Source organism: Oncorhynchus mykiss, chromosome 11 (assembly GCF_057628025.1).
Source record: "Oncorhynchus mykiss isolate SJ-2025 chromosome 11, ASM5762802v1, whole genome shotgun sequence".
NCBI classification, from domain to species: Eukaryota; Metazoa; Chordata; class Actinopteri; order Salmoniformes; family Salmonidae; genus Oncorhynchus; species Oncorhynchus mykiss.
In genome coordinates, this window is record NC_143032.1 from 17244792 (window position 1) to 17266769 (window position 21978).

The 21978-nt window shown below is 43.0% G+C and overlaps 1 protein-coding gene across 3 annotated transcripts in view; it reads left to right on the plus strand.

The window, feature by feature from the left end:
* Positions 1-21978, plus strand: part of pip4k2aa (phosphatidylinositol-5-phosphate 4-kinase, type II, alpha a) — a 40561-nt gene that overhangs the window by 12884 nt on the left and 5699 nt on the right. Inside the window, exons 2-9 of one of the 3 annotated variants that reach the window (XM_036935075.2) lie at positions 15319-15416; positions 15516-15612; positions 16217-16369; positions 16449-16595; positions 16680-16718; positions 19470-19574; positions 21461-21574; positions 21727-21964. In XM_036935075.2, the coding sequence (XP_036790970.1) occupies positions 15319-15416; positions 15516-15612; positions 16217-16369; positions 16449-16595; positions 16680-16718; positions 19470-19574; positions 21461-21574; positions 21727-21964 (991 nt within the window). Of the gene's footprint in view, positions 1-15318; positions 15417-15515; positions 15613-16216; positions 16370-16448; positions 16596-16679; positions 16719-19469; positions 19584-21460; positions 21575-21726; positions 21965-21978 lie in introns of all 3 variants that reach the window. The other 2 variants (XM_036935074.2, XM_036935076.2) reach the window with 2 other exon arrangements.

The window sequence follows — 21978 nt, forward strand, 5'->3', positions numbered from 1 at the left end:
GGATTGAGGTCAGGGCTTTGTGATGGCCACTCCAATACCTTGACTTTGTTGTCCTTAAGCCATTTTGCCACAACTTTGGAAGTATGCTTGTGGTCATTGTCCATTTGGAAGACCCATTTGCGACCAAGCTTTAACTTCCTGACGGATGTCTTGAGATGTTTCTTCAATATATCCACGTAATTCTCCTTCTCGTGATGCCATTTATTTTGTGAAGTGCACCAGTCCCTCCTGCAGCAAAGCACTCCACAACATGATGCTGCCACCCACGTTCTTCACGGTTGGGATGGTGTTCTTCGGCTTGCAAGCCTCCCCCTTTTTCCTCCAAACATAACGATGGCCATTATGGCCAAACAGTTCTATTTTTGTTTCATCAGACCAGAGGACATTTCTCCAAAAAGTGCAATCTTTGTCCCATGTGCAGTTGCAAACTGTAGTCTAGAGGTAGACCGATTATGATTTTTCAATGCCTGTACCGATTATTGGAGGACCAAAAAAAAGCTGATACCGATTAACCTCTAGCGTCGAGCAATCCCGTATCCGGGAGCGTAATCATAGCCTCAAGCTCATTACCATAACGCAACGTTTCTTATTCATGAAAATCGCAAATGAAATTAAATAAATATATTGAAACACAAGCTTAGCCTTTTGTTAACAACACTGTCATCTCAGATTTTCAAAATATGCTTTAACCAAAGCTACACAAGCATTTGTGTAAGAGTATTGATAGCCTAGCATAGCATTAAGCCTAGCATTCAGCAGGCAACATTTTCACAAAAACAAGAAAAGCATTCAAATAAAATAATTTACCTTTGAAGAACTTCAGATGTTTTCAATGACGAGACTCTCAGTTAGAGAGCAAATTTAAATTTTTTCCAAAAATATTATTTGTGTAAGAGAAATAGCTCTGTTTTGTTCATCACGTTTGGCTAAGAAAAAAAACACGAAAATGCAGTCAACACAACGCCAAACTTTTTTCCAAATTAGCTCCATAATATCGACAGAAACATGGCAAATGTTGTTTAGAATCAATCCTCAAGGTGTTTTTCACAATTCTATTAGATGAAAAATCATTCCTGGCAGTCGGTTTCTCATCAAAGGCAAACGGAAAAATACTGCAGCTGGAGATTATGCAATAATTGCGACGGAGGACACCAAGCGACCACCTGGTAGATGTAGTCTCTTATGGTCAATCTTCCAATGATATGCCTACAAATACGTCACAATGCTGCAGACACCTTGGGGAAAACGTGGAAAACGTAAGCTGACTCCTAGCTCCTCCACAGCCATATAAGGAGTTATTGGCATGCAGGGCTTTCAAAAAATGAGGCACTTCCTGGTTGGATTTTTATCTGGGTTTCGCCTGTAACATCAGTTCTGTGGCACTCACAGACTATCTTTGCAGTTTTGGAAACGTCAGAGTGTTTTCTTTCCAAAGCTGTCAATTATATGCATAGTCGAGCATCTTTTCGTGACAAAATATCTTGTTTAAAACGGGAACGTTTTTCATCCAAAAATTAAGAGCGCCCCCTATATCGAAGAAGTTAATCGGCTGATTTAAAAAATATATATATATATATATTTTTTTAAAGTTGTATTTATTTGTAATAATGACAATTACAACAATACTGAATGAACACTTATTTTAACTTAATATAATACATCAATAAAATCAATTTAGCCTCAAATAATGAAACATGTTCAATTTGGTTTAAATAATGCAAAAACAACGTGTTGGAGAAGAAAGTAAAAGTGCAGTATGTGCCATGTAAGCTAACATTTAAGTTCCTTGCTCAGAACATGAGAACATATGAAAGCTGGTGGTTCCTTTTAACATGAGTCTTCAATATTCCCAGGTAAGAAGTTTTAGGTTGTAGTTATTATAGGAATTATAGGACTATTTCTCTCTATACCATTTGTATTTCATGAACCTTTGACTATTGGATGTTCTTATAGGCACTTTAGTATTGCCAGTGTAACAGTATAGCTTCCGTCCCTCTCCTCGCTCGAACCAGGAACACATCGACAACAGCCACCCTCAAAGCAGCGCTACCCATGCAGAGCAAGGGGAACAACCACTCCAAGTCTCAGCGCGAGTGACGTTTGAAACGCTAACTAGCTAGCCATTTCACATTGGTTACACCAACACACCACACACTATAGTATTGCCAGCCTAATCTCTGGAGTTGATAGGCTTCAAGTCATAAACAGCGCAATGCTTGACGCACAACGAAGAGCTGCTGGCAAAACTCACGAAAGTGCTGTTTGAATGAATGCTTACGAGCCTGCTGCTGCCTACCACCGCTCAGTCAGACTGTTCTATCAGATCATAGACTTAGTTATAACATAATAACACACAGAAATACGAGCCTTAGGTCATTATGGTAGAATTCGGAAACTATCATCTCGAAAACAAGACATTTATTCTTTCAGTGAAATACGTTACGTATTTTATCTAACGGGTGGCATCCATTAGTCTAAATATTCCTGTTACATTGTACAACCTTCAATGTTATGTCATAATTACGTACAATTCTGGCAAATTAGGCGGCCCAAACTGTTGCATAAACACTGACTCTGCGTGCAAGGAACGCAAGAGAAGTGACACAATTTCACCTGGTTAATATTGCCTGCTAACCTGGATTTATTTTAGCTAAATATACAGTTTTAAAAAATATATACTTCTGTGTATTGATTTTAAGAAAGGCAATGATGTTCATGGTTAGGTACACATTGGAGCAACGATACGCACCGCATCGATTATATGCAACGCAGGACACGGTAGATAAACTAGTAATATCATCAACCATGTGTAGTTAACTAGTGATTATGATTGATTGATTGTTTTTTATAAGATAAGTTTAATGCTAGCTAGCAACTTACCTTGGCTTACTGCATTCGCGTAACAGGCAGTCTCCTCGTGGAGTGCAATGAGAGGCAGGTGGTTAGAGCGTTGGACTAGTTAACTGTAAGGTTGCAAGATTGAATCCCCCAAGCTGACAAGGTGAAACTCTGTCGGTCTGCCCCTGAACGAGGCAGTTAACCCACCGTTCCTAGGCCGTCATTGAAACTGAATTGAACTTAACTTGCCTAGTTAAATAAAGGTGTAAAAAAATATAAAAAATCGTCCAAATCGGTGTCCAAAAATACCGATTTCCGATTGTTATGAAGACTTGAAATCGGCCCTAATTAATCGGCCATTCCGATTAATCGGTCTACCTTAGCCTGGCTTTTTTATGGCGGTTTTGGAGCAGTGGCTTCTTCCCTGCTGAGTGGCCTTTCAGGTTATATCAATATAGGACTCGATTAACTGTGGATACAGATACTTTTGTACCTGTTTCCTCCAGCATCTTCACAAGGTCCTTTGCTGTTGTTCTGGGATTGATTTGCACTTTTCGCACCAAAGTACGTTCATCTCTGGGAGACACCGCTCAGGAAGGAGATGCGTTCTATGACGGCTGCGGGGTCCCATGGTGTTTATACAGTGCCTTGCGAAAGTATTCGGCCCCCTTGAACTTTGCGACCTTTTGCCACATTTCAGGCTTCAAACATAAAGATATAAAACTGTATTTTTTTGTGAAGAATCAACAACAAGTGGGACACAATCATGAAGTGGAACGACATTTATTGGATATTTCAAACTTTTTAACAAATCAAAAACTGAAAAATTGGGCGTAATTTTGGTAATGGTGAGACTGGTGAGAGGTAAAACCCTTTGCATAAATTGCCTACATTACTACAAATATTAATAGCTAATTATGGCAATTAAGAAACCTGATTTTAAAAATGTGTATGTATATTATTATTTAAAAAATATATAGATAATAAAAATCAAGTTGAGGGTGATGGAAATGCATTTGGCGGTTGATCTACTTCTGATCTGTAAATGGTACTGTGTGCTCTTTTCGAAGGATGGATTCCAGTCTTTTCAGGGCTATGGGATACGGGGGGTCGGGGGTGGCCTGTCGGGCATTGGGATGACAACCCAACTCGGGATAAGGAGGGCTTTTAGCGGGTGGAATAGTGGGGACCAATTGGAGGTTTACTTAGTAGCAATGCAAATATCATGTTACAGCTATATAGACACTCAATCATAGTGTTACTTTTTAATGGTATGTTTATAAACATATATTTTGATAAATAGAATGGAAAGTTGTCTTATTATGGTAAGTGGTGAAATAAGTATTTTCTTATTATCATGAAAAAGTAACACAACTGTAATGGCTTAGCCGATAATAAGAAAAGACCATCAGTATTTACCTGGCTAAAAGAGAAGGAATATAATATCTATTGTTTACAGGAAACTAATTCAACAGTTTTAGTTTTACATTTTGTGGGAAAAGGACTGCGGGCGGAAATATATTTCTCCCATGGGCAAAGAAATTCAAAAGGGGTGATGGTTTTATTTAACAGTTATTTTGATCCAAATGTGCAAATTGTCCAAACAGATCATCAAGGTAGATATATTATTTTAAATATGTTATTGGACAATAAACAGATATGGCTTATTAACCTAAACAGTCCAAATAATGACAATCCATGCTTTGAAAATGTATATAAGAATTGATCAACTCTACAAGCAACACTAGACTATATAATATTATTATTATTATTATTATTATGGTGGGAGATTTTAATATTAATATTGATTTTAATTTTAATTTTGTCTTAAATACCTCTATGGACCGCAATGGAAATCACACTACAAACTATCACCCTCAGGCACTTAAGGAAATCATGAATGTCATGGATATATTGGAATTAGTGGATATGTGGAGACTTAAATACCCTGACCTAGTGAGATCTACATGACGGAGGCTTAATCAAGCTAGTCGTCTTGACTACTTTCTTATGACATTCTCTCTGGCACCAAAAGTTTAAAAAGTGTTGATAGGGGACAGAATGTGGTCAGATCATCACATAATTGGCATAAATATATTACTCTTACAGAATTTCCACGTGAGCTAGGATATTGGAAATTTAATCAAAGCCTACTAGATTAATTGTTTAGAACTAGGACAGAATAATTCATAACTGACTTTTTCAGACATAACATAGGTACAGCAGATCCCTTTACTGTATGGGACACTTTGTAGCGGTATTTATTAGAGAGGGGTAAAGAATGATTTTGTTCGGGCGCCAGGCAGGTATTAACCATGCCGAAAGGAAAATAGTAGAATAGAGAGAGTACCACTACCAGACCCACACACATCAGCAGAAGAGACTGCCTAGAGTGTAGCCTGTTTACCAGATAGCCAGTGGAGAGAAAAAAGAATACACCCCATATAAAACCCACATCACAGCGGTAACCCAAACAAGAATACCTCATACAATAATACTAATACTAATAATGGCAGAGCAATTCAACAGCAACTTCATACAAGAATGAACCCAGTCATCAACATAGGATTTGCAATAATCTGTATTATTTTCTAGTGGATGAGTGCAGAGGGTATGAATGTGGGGGGTGTTCATCGACACAACAAAGGCCTTAAAAATGTCCAGTCTTCTCGGCCACATGTCATTAGTACACCTCAATACAGTTCACATAACAATACACAACTTGCAAGCCACCTCCCTTTTAACTAAAATGTCCATCAAAATACTTCTGGCAGGGCAATAATAGTCCAGCTCTAATGAATTTCTATGGAAAGTGCCTTTGAAAAATAGAGAGTCTGTTGCAGGGTAAAGCACTGGAACGAGAGGGAAGAGAAAGAGAGAGAAAAAGTGATCTTAGCTGTGGTCTTCGGGCGTGCAGGTGTACTGTCTGACTGTCCGATGGTTTGTTGGTTTGTATGTTAAAGCTTCGCAACAATGTTGCTACTAATCAATGCGATCCATAACGGGTGTGGTCCCAAACGAAAACAACCACGACCTAGAGCGATTACACCGATGATTGAGTTAAATACTTTATAACCTACACACGCTGAAAACAAACAAAACTTCTGCAGCACAGCACACACAATCACACACAATCAAACTGTCGCGCCACCAAAGAGCTCCTCCCCAAAGAGCTGAATGAGCCCTCTTTTTTTCCTCCTTCCTTACTGCTCATGCGCTCTTAAAGTGGCAGTGCACGGTAAAGGCTCCGTGCAGATTTCGCCACACTCCTCCCCCCATGAAAAAACAACGCCTGTAGAAACAGAGAGGATGCAGGCTTTGACAGGTTCATGTTCCTGCTACACAAAACCAGGGAAGTCCTCCTCATCAGAGTCCTCCACGAAGAGGTCCTGCAGGTGTTGCTTTTGCCTGCGATCCAGCTCTTCTGCCGTAGGGTAGCAGGGCTTTAGGTCAACAACATGCACTGTCCTGACATCTTCCCCAGTGTCCTCCAAACAGACCAAGTAGTTCACTGGTCCCAACTGCTGCACTACACGGCATGGACCTTTCCATCTCGAAGCTAGCTTGGCAGTGAACTTCTTAGATGCCTTTGACAGATGATGTGAACGTACCCAGACACGAGACTGGAGTGGAAAACACACGCCTCGTCTATGTTTGTCATAGTTTCTCAGCTGTCGTTGTTTGGCTTTGGTTTTGCTGGCCTCCACTCTGGCTAGCAAGGTGTGGTGGTGTTGTACGGCATCAAACGCTGGGCAGTCAGGTGAAACATTCGAACTTTGCAAGACCCTGTCCATCGGACCTTTTTAGTGGTCTTCCCAGGTGGAGTTCGGCGGGAGTGACCCCAGAAGTCTCCTGCACGGCAGAGTTCAGTGCAAAGCGAAATTCTGGAAGATGCTGATCCCAACTTGTGTGCTGATCCCCCACGAATGAAGCAATCATCCCCTTCAGGGTTCGGTTTACCCTCTCTGTCAGGTTGGTCTGAGGATGATAGGCTGTGGTCAACTTGGCAATTACACCCCAGTAGGTACAGAGCTCTTTGTAGATTCCTGATATGAACTGCGGACCTCGGTCAGAGAGGATTTGGTCTGGAATCCTGAATCTGGTAAAGACCTCCCTTCTCAGAATTAGAGCAATGGCTGATGCAGTGGCTTTGCGGAGGGGAAACAACTCCACCCAGTGTGTGTAGTAGTCCACTACCACCAATAAAAATTCATTCCGTGTCCCCCGGCTGGGAGGAAAAGGTCCCATGAGGTCAATTCCCAACATTTCATTAGGATGGTTCACCACGGTCTGCTGCATTTTCCCGGCAGGTCTGCCAATGTCTGGTTTGTATTTCTGGCAGACTTCACACTGCTGTACAAATGTCCGGGTATCAACCCACATGCCTGGCCAGTAAACCACCTCTTGTAGTCTTCGATAAGTTTTAAAAACTCCAAGATGGCCACTCATGGGATTGGCATGATAAGCTTGGATTATCTGGTCACTCAATGTAGAGGGAATAAAGACGCGATAATGGGTACTGTGTATTCCATCTCCTCTTGGAGTTTTTCGATACACTTTATCCTGAATTATGCTATACTTATCATTGAGTGACCAGATAATCCAAGTTTATCATGTCAATCCCATGAGTGGCCATCTTGGAGTTTTTAAAACTTATCGAAATGTGCCTTTAGAGGCCATGCAATTCAGTATTCATCTTTAAAACAAAATACATTTAGATCAAAAGAGTCCATATTAACAAAGGAAATTTGAAGGACTAACAGCACAGCTATATAGCAATAAAAACTGTACCATAGAGGCACAGAATAAGTTAGAGGAAAAATAACTTATTCAAGAAAGATCCAGTGTAATATATTATAAAAAATAAAGCCAACTGGATGGAATATAGGGAAAAATTAAAAAGAATTTGGTGCAATCTTCAATATAGAAATGCTACCCAAAAAATGTATTGAAACCTGTTACAAATGGAGTGACGCATGATTCACCGAATTATATTTTGAAAGAGGAAGTAAAGTACTTTTAAGAATATTTTTTTGTTTCAGTCTCCTCCATCTCCACTAACTGGAACTAATTGTATGGATCTTTTTCCTAATAATAATGTAAAATGAACATCTGTACAGAAAGACTCATGTGAAGGCCAAATTACAGAGGAGGAACATCTTGATGCAATTAAAGCCTTTAAGGTGGGGGAAAACCTCCAGGGCTGGATGGCATACTGTTTTTTTTTTTTTATATTCAGAGGACCATTATTAGCATGTTTTAATCTACCATTTACATAGGAGTGGTTATCAGACACGCAACAAGAAGATCTGGTATCATTATTACCGAAACGGGACCCAAGTGGTGTATATATAAAGGTCCAGTCCAGTCCATTCAGTGCTGTGATGCAAAAATGCAAAAATCCTAGCAAAATGCTTGGCACATAGAATTAAAGTATTGTCAGATATTATTCATCCTAATCAGACAGGTTTTTTACATGGACGATACATTGGAGATAATATTAGACAAGTACTGGAAACAATAGAATACTATGAAATATCGGGGACACCAGGCCTTGTTTTCATAGCTGATTTTGAAAAGGCTTTTGATAAAGTACGACTGGAGGTTATATATAAATGCATAGAATATTTTGATTTTGGGGAACGTCTTATAAAATGGGTTAAAGTTATGTATAGTAACCCTAGGTGTAGAATAGTACATAACAGCTACATCTCAGAACGTTTTAAACTATCTAGAGGAGTAAAACAAGGTTGTCCTCTATCAGCATATCTATTTATTATTGCCATCGAAATGCTAGCTGTTAAAATGAGATCAAACAATCTTAAAGCATTAGAAATCCGTGGCTTAAAAACGAAGGTGTCATTGTACGCTGATGATTCATGTTTTCATTTAAAACCACAATTTAGAATCTCTCATAGAGGATCTAGATACTTTTGCTATCCTCTAAGGATTAAAACCAAATTATGTTAAGTGTACTATTATGTATTGGATCACAAAAAAATGCTAATTTTATATTACTGTGTAGTTTACCAATTAAACGGTCTGATGGAGATGTGGACATACTCGGTATACAAATCCCAAAAGAAAAATGATCTCACTCCAAAAAATGTTTATAGAAAGTTAGCAAAAATATATAAGATCTTGCTTGCTACCATGCAAAGGAAAATACTTGTCTATTTGTGGAAAAATCACCCTCTTTAGTCATATCTCAGTTTACCTATTTGCTTATGGTTTTGCCTATACCTAGTGACCTGCTTTTTAAATTATATGAACAAAAATATTCAATTTTATTTGGAATGGCAAGCCAGACAAAATTAAAAGGGCCTATTTATTTATATAACGAATATGAATTCGGAGGGCAGAAATTCTTAAATATTAAAGCATTAGACCTCTCACTTAAGGCATCAGTCATACAAAAGTTATACTTAAATCCAAACTGGTTCTCTAGTAAATTGGTAGGAATGTCTCAGCCTATGTTCAAGAAGGGCCTTTTCCCTTTATTCAGATTACACCTGCTCACTTTCGGTTGTTTTGAAAAGGAAATAATCTCCAAAATGTCGTTATTTATTAAACAAGCCTTAGAAAGTTGGTTGCAATTTCTGTTTAATCCACCTGAAAAGACAGCAAGTAATACAACAAATATTGTGGTTAAACTCAAATATACTAATTGATTTTTAAAAATAAACATATTTTTCGAAGAAATTTCTAATTTTAGGGAATGATACCATAAATAGGACTGGTGGAGTTATGTCACACATGCAGTAAACAGACATATAGAAATGTCTGCTCTACCCCAAATTACAACCAACTAATTGCAGCATTACCACAATGGAAGAGGCAAGTAGAAGAGGAAAAAGTATGGTACTTGTATGTCGGCCCTGTATTAAAGAACATAAATGGTTAAAGAAAAGTGTGAAACTTTTTTCCAATTTCATTTAAGGACCAAAAAACAGCTGTGCCATATAAATTGCAAAATAGTTGGGAAGAGATTTTCGATGTACCCATTCCTGGTTTATGAATTGATACGCAAAACAACTCCGGATTCAAAACGTCTAATTTTTCAATTTAAATTACTATACAAAATTCTTACAACCAATAGAATGTTATATACAGTGGGGCAAAACAGTATTTAGTCAGCCACCAATTGTGCCAGTTCTCCCACTTAAAAAGATGAGAGAGGCCTGTAATTTTCATCATAGGTACACTTCAACTATGACAGACAAAATGAGAAAAAAAAATCCAGAAAATCACATTGTAGGATTTTTAATGAATTTATTTGCAAATTATGGTGGAAAATAAGTATTTGGTCAATAACAAAAGTAAATTTGTGGAGTGGTTGAAAAACTAGTTTTAATGACTCCAACCTAAGTGTATGTAAATGTCTGACTTCAACTGTATGTATGCATGTATGTATGCATGCATGTATGCATGCATGCATGTATGTATGTATGTATGTATGTATGTATGTATGCATGCATGCACCAGTCAAAAGTTTGGACACCTACTCATTTGAGGGTTTTATTTTTTGTTGTTGCTGTTTTCTAAATTGTAGAATAATAGTGAAGACATCAAAACTATAAAATAACACATATGATATCATGTAGTAACCAAAAAAAGTGTTAAACAAATGTTTTTTAGATTCTTCAAAGTAACCACCCTTTGCCTTTGACAGCTTTGCACACTCTAGGCATTCTCTCAACGAGCTTCATGAGGTAGTCACCTGGAATGCTTTTCCAACTGTCTTGAAGGAGTTCCCACATATGCCGAGCACTTTTTGACTGCTTTTCCTTATCTCTGCGGTCCAACTCATCCCAAACCATGTCAATTGGGTTTTACGGGTGATTGTGGAGGCCAGGTCATCTGATGCAGCACTCATCACTCTCCTTCTCGGTCAATTAGCCTTTACGCAGCCTCGAGGTTGGTGTTTTGGGTCATTGTCCTGTTAAAAAACAATAGTTCCACTAAGCGCAAATTAGATGGAAAGGCGTGCGCGCCATGGAGGATTCGAACTTGCACCGCAAGTGACAATAGATGTCAGGAGCTTGGCCCCATACCGCTGTGATCTAACCATCCAGAGCCGTCAACGCTTGCAATGCACAATTATATTATCAGAGTGTGCCATTGGACTTCTGGTAGGTATGTTTTAGTGATAGAGATGATCGTTGCCGACAGAGATGGCCGCCTCGCTTCGCGTTCCTAGGAAACTATGCAGTAAATTTTTTTTTTAAACGTGTTATTTCTTACATTGGTACCCCAGGTAATCTTAGGTTTCATTACATACAGTCGGGAGGAACTACTGAAATATAAGAGCAACGTCAACTCGCCATCATTACGACCAGGAATATGACTTTCCCGAAGCGGATCCTGTGTTCTGCCTTCCACCCAGGACAATGGATCGGAGCCCACCCGGCGACCCAAAACAACGACGTAAGAGGCAAACGAAGCGGTCTTCTGGTCAGGCTCCGGAGACGGGCACATCGCGCACCACTCCCTAGCATACTACTCGCCAATGTCCAGTCTCTTGACATCAAGGTTGATGAAATCCGAGCAAGGGTAGCATTCCAGAGAGACATCAGAGACTGTAACGTTCTTTGCTTCACGGAAACATGGCTCACTCGAGAGACTCTATCGGAGTCTGTGCAGCCAGCTGGTTTCTTCACACATCGCGCCGACAGAAACAACCATCTTTCTGGTAAGAGGGGCGGGGGGGTATGCCTTATGATTAACGAGACGTGGTGTGATCAGAACAACATACAGGAACTGAAGTCCTTCTGTTCACCTGACTTAGAATTCCTCACAATCAAATGTCGACCGCATTATCTACCAAGGGAATTCTCCTCGATTATAATCACAGCCGTATATATTCCCCCCAAGCAGATGGCCTTGAACAAACTTTATTTGACTCTATGCAAACTGGAAACCACATATCCCGAGGCTGCATTCATTGTAGCTGGGGATTTTAACAAGGCTAATCTGAAACCAAGACTCCCTAAATTGTATCAGCATATAGATTGCGCAACCAGGGCTGGTAAAACCCTGGATCATTGTTATTCTAACATCCGCGACGCATATAAGGCCCTCCCCTGCCCTCCTTTCGGAAAAGCTGACCATGACTCCATTTTGTTGCTCCCAGCCTACAGACAGAAACTAAAACAAGAAGCTCCCACGCTCAAGTCTGTTCAACGCTGGTCCGACCAATCTGATTCCACGCTTCAAGACTGCTTCGAACACGTGGATTGGGATATGTTCCGCATTGTGTCCAGCAACAACATTGACGAATACGCTGATTCGGTGAGCGAGTTCATTAGAAAGTGCATTGACGATGTCGTACCCATAGCAACGATTAAAACATTCCCAAACCAGAAACCGTGGATTGGTGGCAGCATTCGCGTGAAACTGAAAGCGCGAACCACTGCTTTTAACCAGGGCAAGGTGACCGGAAACATGACCGAATACAAACAGTGTAGCTATTCCCTCCGCAAGGCAATCAAACAAGATAAGCGTCAGTATAGAGACAAAGTAGAGTCACAATTCAACGGCTCAGACACAAGGTATGTGGCAGGGTCTACAGTCAATCACGGATTACATAAAGAAAACCAGCCCCGTCGCGGACCAGGATGTCTTGCTCCCAGACAGACTAAATTACTTTTTGGCCCGCTTTGAGGACAATACAGTGCCACCGACACGGCCCGCAACCAAAACCTGCGGACTCTCCTTCACTGCAGCCGACGTGAGGCCCAGACGGCATCCCCAGCCGCGTCCTCAGAGCATGCGCAGACCAGCTGGCTGGTGTGTTTACAGACATATTCAATCAATCCTTATCCCAGTCTGCTGTTCCCACATGCTTCAAGAGGGCCACCATTGTCCCTGTTCCCAAGAAAGCTAAGGTAACTGAGCTAAACGACTACCGCCCCGTATCACACACTTCCGTCATCATGAAGTGCTTTCAGAGACTAGTCAAAGACCATATCACCTCCACCCTAGACCCACTCCAATTTGCTTACCGCCCAAATAGGTCCACAGACGACGCAATCGCAACCACACTGCACACTGCCCTAACCCATCTGGAAAAGAGGAATACCTATGTGAGAATGCTGTTCATCGACTACAGCTCAGCAGTTAACACCATAGTACCCCCCAAACTCGTCATCAAACTTCAGACCCTGGGTCTCGACCCCGCCCTGTGCGACTGGGTTCTGGACTTCCTGACGGGCTGCCCCCAGGTGGTGATGGTAGGTAACAACATCTCCACCCCGCTGATCCTCAACACTGGGGCCCCACAAGGGTGCGTTCTGAGCCCTCTCCTGTACTCCCTGTTCACCCACGACTGCGTGGCCATGCACGCCTCCAACTCAATCATCAAGTTTGCAGATGACAGTGGTAGGCTTGATTACCAGCAATGACGAGACTGCCTACAGGGAGGAGGTGAGGGCCCTCGGAGTGTGGTGTCAGGAAAATAACCTCACACTCAACGTCAACAAAACTAAGGAGATGATTGTGGACTTCAGGAAACAGCAGAGGGAGCACCCCCCTATCCACATCGACGGGACAGTAGTGGAGAGGGTAGTAAGTTAAGTTCCTCTGCGTACACATCACAGACAAACTGAATTGGTCCACCCACACAGACAGCATCGTGAAGAAGGTGCAGCAGCGCCTCTTCAACCTCAGGAGGCTGAAGAAATGCGGCTTGTCACCAAAAACACTCAAACCTCTACAGATGCACAATCGAGAGCATCCTGTCGGGCTGTATCACCGCCTGGTACGGCTACTGCTCCGCCCACAACCGTAAGGCTCTCCAGAGGGTAGTGAGGTCTGCACAACGCTTCACCGGGGGCAAACTACCTGCCCTCCAGGACACCTACACCATCCGATGTCACAGGAAGGCCATAAAGATCATCAAGGACAACAACCACCCGAGCCACTGCCTGTTCATCCCGCTATCATCCAGAAGGCGAGGTCAGTACAAGTGCATCAAAGCAGGGACCGAGAGACTGAAAAACAGCTTCTATCTCAAGGCCATCAGACTGTTAAACAGTCACCACTAACATTGAGTGGCTGCTGCCAACACACTGACTCAACTCCAGCCACTTTAATAATGGAAATTGGTGTAAAAATATATCACTAGCCACTTTAAACAATGCTACTTAATATAATATTTACATACCCTACATTACTTATCTCATATGTATATACTGTACTCTATATCATCTACTGGATCTTTATGTAATACATGTATCACTAGCCACTTTAAACAATGCCACTTTTTACATACACTACATTACTCATCTCATATGTATATACTCGATACCATCTACTGCATCTTGCCAATGCCGTTCTGTTCCATCACTCATTCATATATCTTTATGTACATATTCTTTATCCCTTTACACTTGTGTATATAAGGTAGTAGTTTTGGAATTGTTAGGTTAGATTACTCGTTGGTTATTACTGCATTGTCGGAACTAGAAGCACAAGCATTTCGCTACACTCGCATTAACATCTGCTAACCATGTGTATGTGACAAATAAAATTTGATTTGAACTACATTTACCTTCCCCCAAAATGTATATTTATGAGCAGTTCCCTTTACATTTGAAGGGGTTGGGCAAAGGCTGAGATTGGGGTTGAGAGTTACCCTGACTTTTTCTGCTAGATGTTTTTTCCAAGACCCCTTTTCCATCTGTTTGACCAGAAATCAAATGTTTTGGGTGGAAATATGTATAATGCCTTAATGTCTCAAATATAGACTCTAACCTTTCATTTGACACCCAATTTGACATGATCCTATGACCTTCACTATGTGCTCATGGGTCCTTTCACATGGAAATGACTCTCGTTGGGTAATTGTAAAACCATTGTCTCATTGGCCCTGGCCTCATTATGTTTGTAACATACCTATAAGACTAGAGTGGCTGCTATAGTAAGTAGTCCATGGAGTAGTTAATAAAACCATAGACGGTGTGGACCTGAACAGCCTCTCAGCATGACACACGCACATAGTGACACACAGAGCTGGAAACTGATTATGACAATCTGTCTCCAGCCCCATCCCTCAATCTGTGTGAGTCACAGGCACTGATGCCTGCAGGCAGTTCTAAAGATCCCTGCTGTCTTGAGGCTAGCTTGACTACAACCCTGTCCCTGCCTGCCGCCGCCTCCCCCACACACTGTCTCGTGTTGGATTCAAAAACCTTGTTTCACATTTCTTGCAGTAGAGGAAATACAGAATGTCTAGTCAACGTTGTTGTTTAGGTGTTTTAGTACTGTGCTGAAACAAAAGCCTGCACAACCAGGAATGATGGTCACTGAGCTAAAGACACAGATGAAGGGGGTGTGAGGAGTATGGAGGTCAGAGGTGCTGTATGCTCATCTTGAATAAAAGGACAAGCTTCTGGACTTGGCTAACATTAGTTCAATCTGATCGGATGGTTATGTTTAGTCATTACTCTACAATAACACTATGCTTTCTCTCGCTCTCAGATCAATGAGTTGAGCCATGTTCAGATCCCTATCATGCTGATGCCTGATGACTTCAAGGCCTACTCTAAGATCAAGGTGGACAATCACCTCTTCAACAAGTAAGTGTACAGACACACACAACACACACTAATCAAAATGCTCTGATGTTAAATGTCTATGTCAATAACAGCTCGTACTGTGTGTGTGTGTGTGTGTAGGGAAAACATGCCGAGCCATTTCAAGTTTAAGGAGTACTGTCCTCTGGTGTTCCGCAACCTTAGAGAACGTTTTGGCATCGACGACCAGGATTTCCAGGTACACGCACGCAGAAGCAGACTGAACTCATCTCTGTCTTCTGAATCTTGCTATATTTCTTTCATGTTTATTGCCAAGTTTCTGTCTTTGTCTGTACCCTCGGAATACAGTTTTACACACAGAGTGAGTGTGTGCTCTGTGTTGGCATTAGGGAAGTCGGTGTGTTCTGGTCCTCTGAAGCTGTCTTTTTGTCTCATGTTTATATCACGGTGGAGGGAGAAAGAGTGGGGTGAGGGTAGGAAGAACCATACATGGAGGGGGGAAGGGGTTACAGAGAGGAGTGGGGTAGGGAAGTGATGTGTCTCTGGGGTTGCTCTGGAGGGCATCAGCTGGGGGCAGGAGGGTGGCACACACCCAGGGGAAGGAGGGGTGTCTGTCCACACACACACACTCGAGCGCACACACAGTGGCTGGGCTGGTGCAGGGTGTGAGCGATGGTTAGAAGGGCCTTAGAGGCCTGCCTGACTTCAGCTGTCTCTGGCAATCACACACGGTCTCTCTCTCTCTCTCCCACAATTTCTCGCTCACATTCTCTCTATAGATTCAAAAACAGTTTCAGATTTTTACAGAAATGTGTGATTTACTGTTCTCTCTCTGTTTGTAGAACTCCCTAACCCGTGCAGCTCCGTTAAACAGTGATTCCCAGGGTCGGAGTGGGGCTCGCTTCCACACCTCTTACGACAAACGCTACGTCATCAAAACAATCACCAGTGAGGATGTGGCTGAGATGCACAACATCCTCAAGAAGTACCACCAGGTACACACACACACACACACACACCTCAAGAAGTACCAAAGTACAATCCAACTCTCCTCCAATGCTTCTATTTCTCTAGTTCATAGTGGAGTGTCATGGCAACACGCTGCTGCCTCAGTTCCTGGGGATGTACCGCCTCACAGTGGACGGAGACGAGACCTACATGATCGTCACCAGGAATGTCTTCTCCCACCGCCTCTCTGTCTACAAAAAATATGACCTCAAGGTAGGTAGGTAGGTAGGGGTGGGAGGGGATAATTGGAGACTTTTATAAGGAAAAAGGAATGTCTGACATCTTTCTGTCTATCAGGGCTCCACTGTGGCCAGGGAGGCCAGCGACAAGGAGAAGGTACAGTAATTTACACACACACACAAATCAACCAGACATATACATGGTGTGTTTTAGTGTATTGATATAGACACTAATTACGGAGTTTGATTCTGATTCCTGGCCATTCCCTGTCCTAAAAAAAGCCATGAGGGGATGGCCCGACGGCGGGGGGAGGGACCGACGGCGGGGGGGAGGGACCGACGGGGGGGGGGGGGGGGGGACGGACGGAGGAACGGAGAGGGACCGGAGGGAGGGGACCGGACCGAGGGATGGACCGAGAGAGGAACAGAGGGAGGGAGGAAGGAGGGACCGAGGGAGGGAGAGAGCTGTGTTAACACCTGGTCCATTTAACCAACAGCTTCTGTCCATTACCTACCGGCCCTTCCTTATGTCATCAACTACATGGCTCCACTTCTACTGAGCTGGTTTGCTTTGGTTTTTGGGGTGGGAGTGGGGGTAGTTCAAACTGTTCATCTTCTGTTAAGACCCCTGCCCATTATACTCACCATACTCTTGCACGCTCCGTGTGTCTTCAGTTTGCTGCTGCTACAGCAGTCCCATTGCTTCCCCTGCTTGCTGTCTGTGTGTGAGAGACAGAGATGTGTGTGCCAAATGCTTTGTTTGTCTTCTAGAGAGTGAATGTTTTTTGTGTGTGTGCGTTTACATTCCTGGAATATTTGATCAGATGCTGTTTGTTGTATGCTTCAGTTTTCTGGTAATGAGAGCAGACTTTCTTTGAGAGTGAATGAGTGAATCAGCCCAGAGCCGTGTGGTCTAAATATATGGCTCTGATTCAGCCAATGGCAGTTGTACAAACAGAACACAGGCTTTGTGATTCTGCAACCTTCCCTGTTGGCAGGAATCTTCCCTGCAGTGTGGGAAAGTGCGATGTGGTGTGAACTGGCGTGTGAGACTGAACTTTTCGGCATATTTAGACGTGTGTGTATGTGTGTGTGTGTGTGTGTGTGTGCGCACAAGTTTGTGTGCACGAGTTTGTGTGCGTGTCTGAGTAGCTAGATCATCATTTGACCCCGACAGGCCGGCTCTTTCCTCCTAAAACTGAAGAAGCTCGGCCGGGTGGAACACCAAAACCAGCGGGGCGTTGTAACTTTGGGGAACACCTCAGTCTAAATATAGCCCTCTGAGGAAGAGAATAGGGACTTACATGGAAGTACAGAAGCTGTTGATCACACACTGTACTACACAGTAAGCTCTCTTCTCTCAGCTTAATGTGTCACTATTACAGAATGCCAATAGTTATTTCTGACAGATCAGCGATAACGGACTAGTCAAGATGTGGAACGACTTGAATTGTTCAATTTACAACCACAATGGCTGCAGTACGACTACGACAAGTACCTACTGCTGCTGCTTTTATCACAGTCCCAGCATTCACAGTTGTTCACTGTTTATTCCTAAACGTTTGACATCCCACACACACACATTGTATGCTCACAGAAATCCGTGAACAGGCATGCCATGACCACCCACCATCACTGTTCAATTACATGACTTGTGAATGAATTAAAGGCCTTCTCACATTGAGTAGTCGTGTGTGTGTGTTCAGGCATGACTACTTGCACTATCATGTTTCATCTCTAATGGCATACTGGCTTTAAATACAAATTTTCAGGTTAGGTTTATTCCATTGGTTAGTTGGTAAAAAGTTGTGACTGAGTGGTATCCATAGGCACTGCTGTGTATTCATGAATACAGGAGGGGTGAATGGAGGTCACAGGTATTTGGTGTGTGTTGAGGTACATGGTAGTTAGTATGTGTTAGGTGGTGTAATGTGCGTTACAGCCGTATGGTGTGTAGTGTTACACACACAAACAACAAGCACTCTTGACTGATTGCATGCCCCCACCCCACCCCCACCCATGCACGTTCTCTGCATGGTCCTACATCTCTAGGTTCGTCTCCAACACCTCCACCAACCACTCTGTTCTGCATGCTGTAGACTCACTTGTCCTACTGTCCTCACATGGAACCTGGACTTTTATTTCACATCAACATATTCATACTTTACAGCCAGGGTGGGCAATGGGGCTGCAGTATGCACTGTGCAGGGTTTTGTTCCAGCCCAGCTCTTAACACACCTAATTCAAGTGATCTCGTCACAGTCAATGTTTAGACCATGAATAGTGATGTGATTAGGAATCAGTTGTGTTAGTGCTGGGCTGGAACAAAAGCCTGCACTCCCAGCTTCCCCCTGGGTCCAGAGATTTGTCATGGTACCTGTTTACCACTATAGATCTCTGCTATCTAACGTTATTGTTTCCTCTCCCTGGGTTCCTCCTGCCAGCTGGTAGTGGTGTTATTAACACTGTTAGCTACCGGCTGGCCCTCGCTACAGGCAACATGGCTTTTACCTGACATAGTCTGTCTTAGCAGCAGTCTAAAAGAACACCTGAAATGCCACCCTAGCTGTTACAGCGCTTTCTTATGCGCACAAAACCGGAGGATATGCAGATTCTGTTTACACTTAGCAGATGCTTTATCCAAAGAGATTTGCAGTACAGTGAGAGCATACAATTTAGTATGTGTATGTGATCCCTGCGGGAATTGAACCTGTAACCTTGGCTTTTCTAGCAGCACTTGCCAGGCTGTACGCTCTTTCAGAAGCTCTCTTTCCTTGCCGCGCTTTAAACTAATACAGTTTGTATATTTCTTAAACACTTGCCTTTCCTTAAAACTTCCTTCCTTCCTGTCCCCGGCTCTCTCCTCTCATCCTCCTCCCTCCATCCCTCCCTCGCTCCCCTCTTCTAGCAGCCACGCCCTCCTGAGGATGCGCCACCGCGGCCCAAATCTAACGTTCAGCAAAGGCTGCAAACGCTGCGGATCGCCACGCGCTTTTACTGCGCCATGAAACACGTAAGAGACGTAAGGAACAAGGCCAGGCATGCTCAATCTATCTACCTATCAAATCATATTATAGAACCAAGGCCAGGCATGCTCAATCTACCTATCAAATCATATTATAGAACCAAGGCCAGGCATGCTCAATTTATCAGATCAATCGTATCTCATTTTATTTTCATAGCTTTTTCAGATTCATGTAATGACGGATACAGGACACCTGCAATGAACTGACATGTAGGAAACAGGCAGATGGAACTGGCTTATTCTGGAACAGTTTTTCACACTGCTGTTTTTTCCCCCTTTCCTCTATGGTTATTGACTCTCAACCAATCACTTTCACTTCCTGTCAATCAGAAATACACACACACAGTGTAATGATGCTGTACCTCGGAGTGTGTGCCTGCGTCTGAAATGGCACCCTATTCCCTATATAGTGCACTGCTTTTGACCAGGGCCCATCAGTCCCCCTGGCTAAAAGTGTGCGCTATATAGGGAAAACGGGTGCTATTTCAGACACAACCTGTGTGTAGCTGACACAGATTCCCATTCGGTGTTGACGGGCAGGCAGAGAGAGACACGTGACTGGTTAGAACATCTGTTGTCTGAGCATGCCCAAAGCACAGCACCACTGGGCTGCAGCTGCTCACCACCAGGCCTGGCCTCTCCATTCCTCTCCTGTCCTTCCTGACCAATAATCACAATCCTGCAGTACTATCATCACACCAAGCTATTTCACTGACCACTTTTGGTTTTATTTACCTTTTATTTACCTGGAAGTTTGACTGTATATTTGTTGATACTTCAGTTGGTAATCTGTTACAATTCTCCTGTTCTCTCTCGCCAAGCTGAGACAAATGCACTATCGAGCGACCTCACTCACATCCGATGTGCCACAAACTTCCTGTAGCGCACTGGTAATGATGATAGAGCTCAGAGATCCTTCATGTCATTCTATGATGATGCCGTTCAAAAAAAATGCCTTCGGTCACCTGATTGAAGGCCTTGTGCAATGGCCCTCTGATCGATATTTTCTCTACCCTGCTCTCATTGTTTTTCTCTCATTTTCTCCCTCTTTCTCTCACATTCTCTCTCTCTCTTGGCTGTTTTCATCTCACTTCATCTATTCTGTCTATTACTGCTACTCTACCATGTCAGCCCAGTCTACCTCTGAACCACAATCATTACATACAGCACCTGATCTACTGCTTGTATGAGCTGCTCTATACTTTCTCTGATATCTGAACTGATCATTGAGCGATTTAGAGTGGTTGATCAGGAAGATGAGTGTTTGGGAAGAGATTGAGGATGCATAGAATGGGTGGATGGATATTTGCAATGTATATTATTTTCAGGATGTCTGTAGCTGGTACTAGTGTGCCTCTACCTGCTGGTTGACTCTCCACATTATTATAACGTTCACCTATCTGAGTGTGCAAGAGAGCCTCGGCCATTGCAGCATTGTTTGTGGTCTTTGTTGCTATATGTGTGTGAGTTTGTGTGGCCGCTTTTCCCTTGCTGCCGTAGAACTGCTTCTGTCAGCTCTCTGAGCAGTGCTGCTGCTGTGACCTCATTTCCTGCTCACTCCTTCCTTTGTGCCACAGAATAACACCCCCTCCTGACACCAGCCCCCCCCCCCCCCCCCCCCCCGCAGACCACAGGCCACAGGCCACACATGGTGCTGTAGCCAGATGGCTCAATGGAAACTCACAAGCCTCCATAGAACTCCCACTGTCTTTAACTGTTGTTATATGTGTCACAGATCACTTTATTCAATGAGTCAGTTAGTTGGATCATTTTATAGATTGTACATTCGGGCTCCTTTCTAATAATGTAATTAGTTATAGAGTCCAGGTGTGTCCTCTGCTGTCCTGACTGTGTTTGTCTGTGTGGGGCGTCAGGCCAAGGAGCTGCCCACCTACAAGGACAACGACTTCATCAACGATGGACAGAAGATCTACATTGACGATGACAACAAGAAGATGTTCCTGGAGAAACTACGTAAAGACGTGGAGGTGTGTGTGTGTGTGTGTGGTTCTGTTATTTCTTCTGGTGTGAGTGAATAAATACTTGGGTTGGATTAATCCTGGTCTCACTCTTACCAAAAGTTTAATTCTCCCCTTTTACTCTCTCCATTACTTTATTCTGTGTCTCCCTCTCCCTCCAGTTCCTGGCCCAGTTGAAGCTGATGGACTACAGTCTGCTGGTGGGGATCCATGACGTGGAGCGGGCTGAGCAGGAGGAAGTGGAGAGTGAGGATAACGAGGGGGATGATGAGGGGGAGAGTGACGGAGGGATTGGCACTCCCCCGGACTCCCCCAGTAACACCCTGGACAGCACCAAGCCCCTGTCCCCGGGGGAGTTTGACCCCACCATAGACGTCTATGCCATCAAGAGCAACGACAGTGAGTGGAGAGGG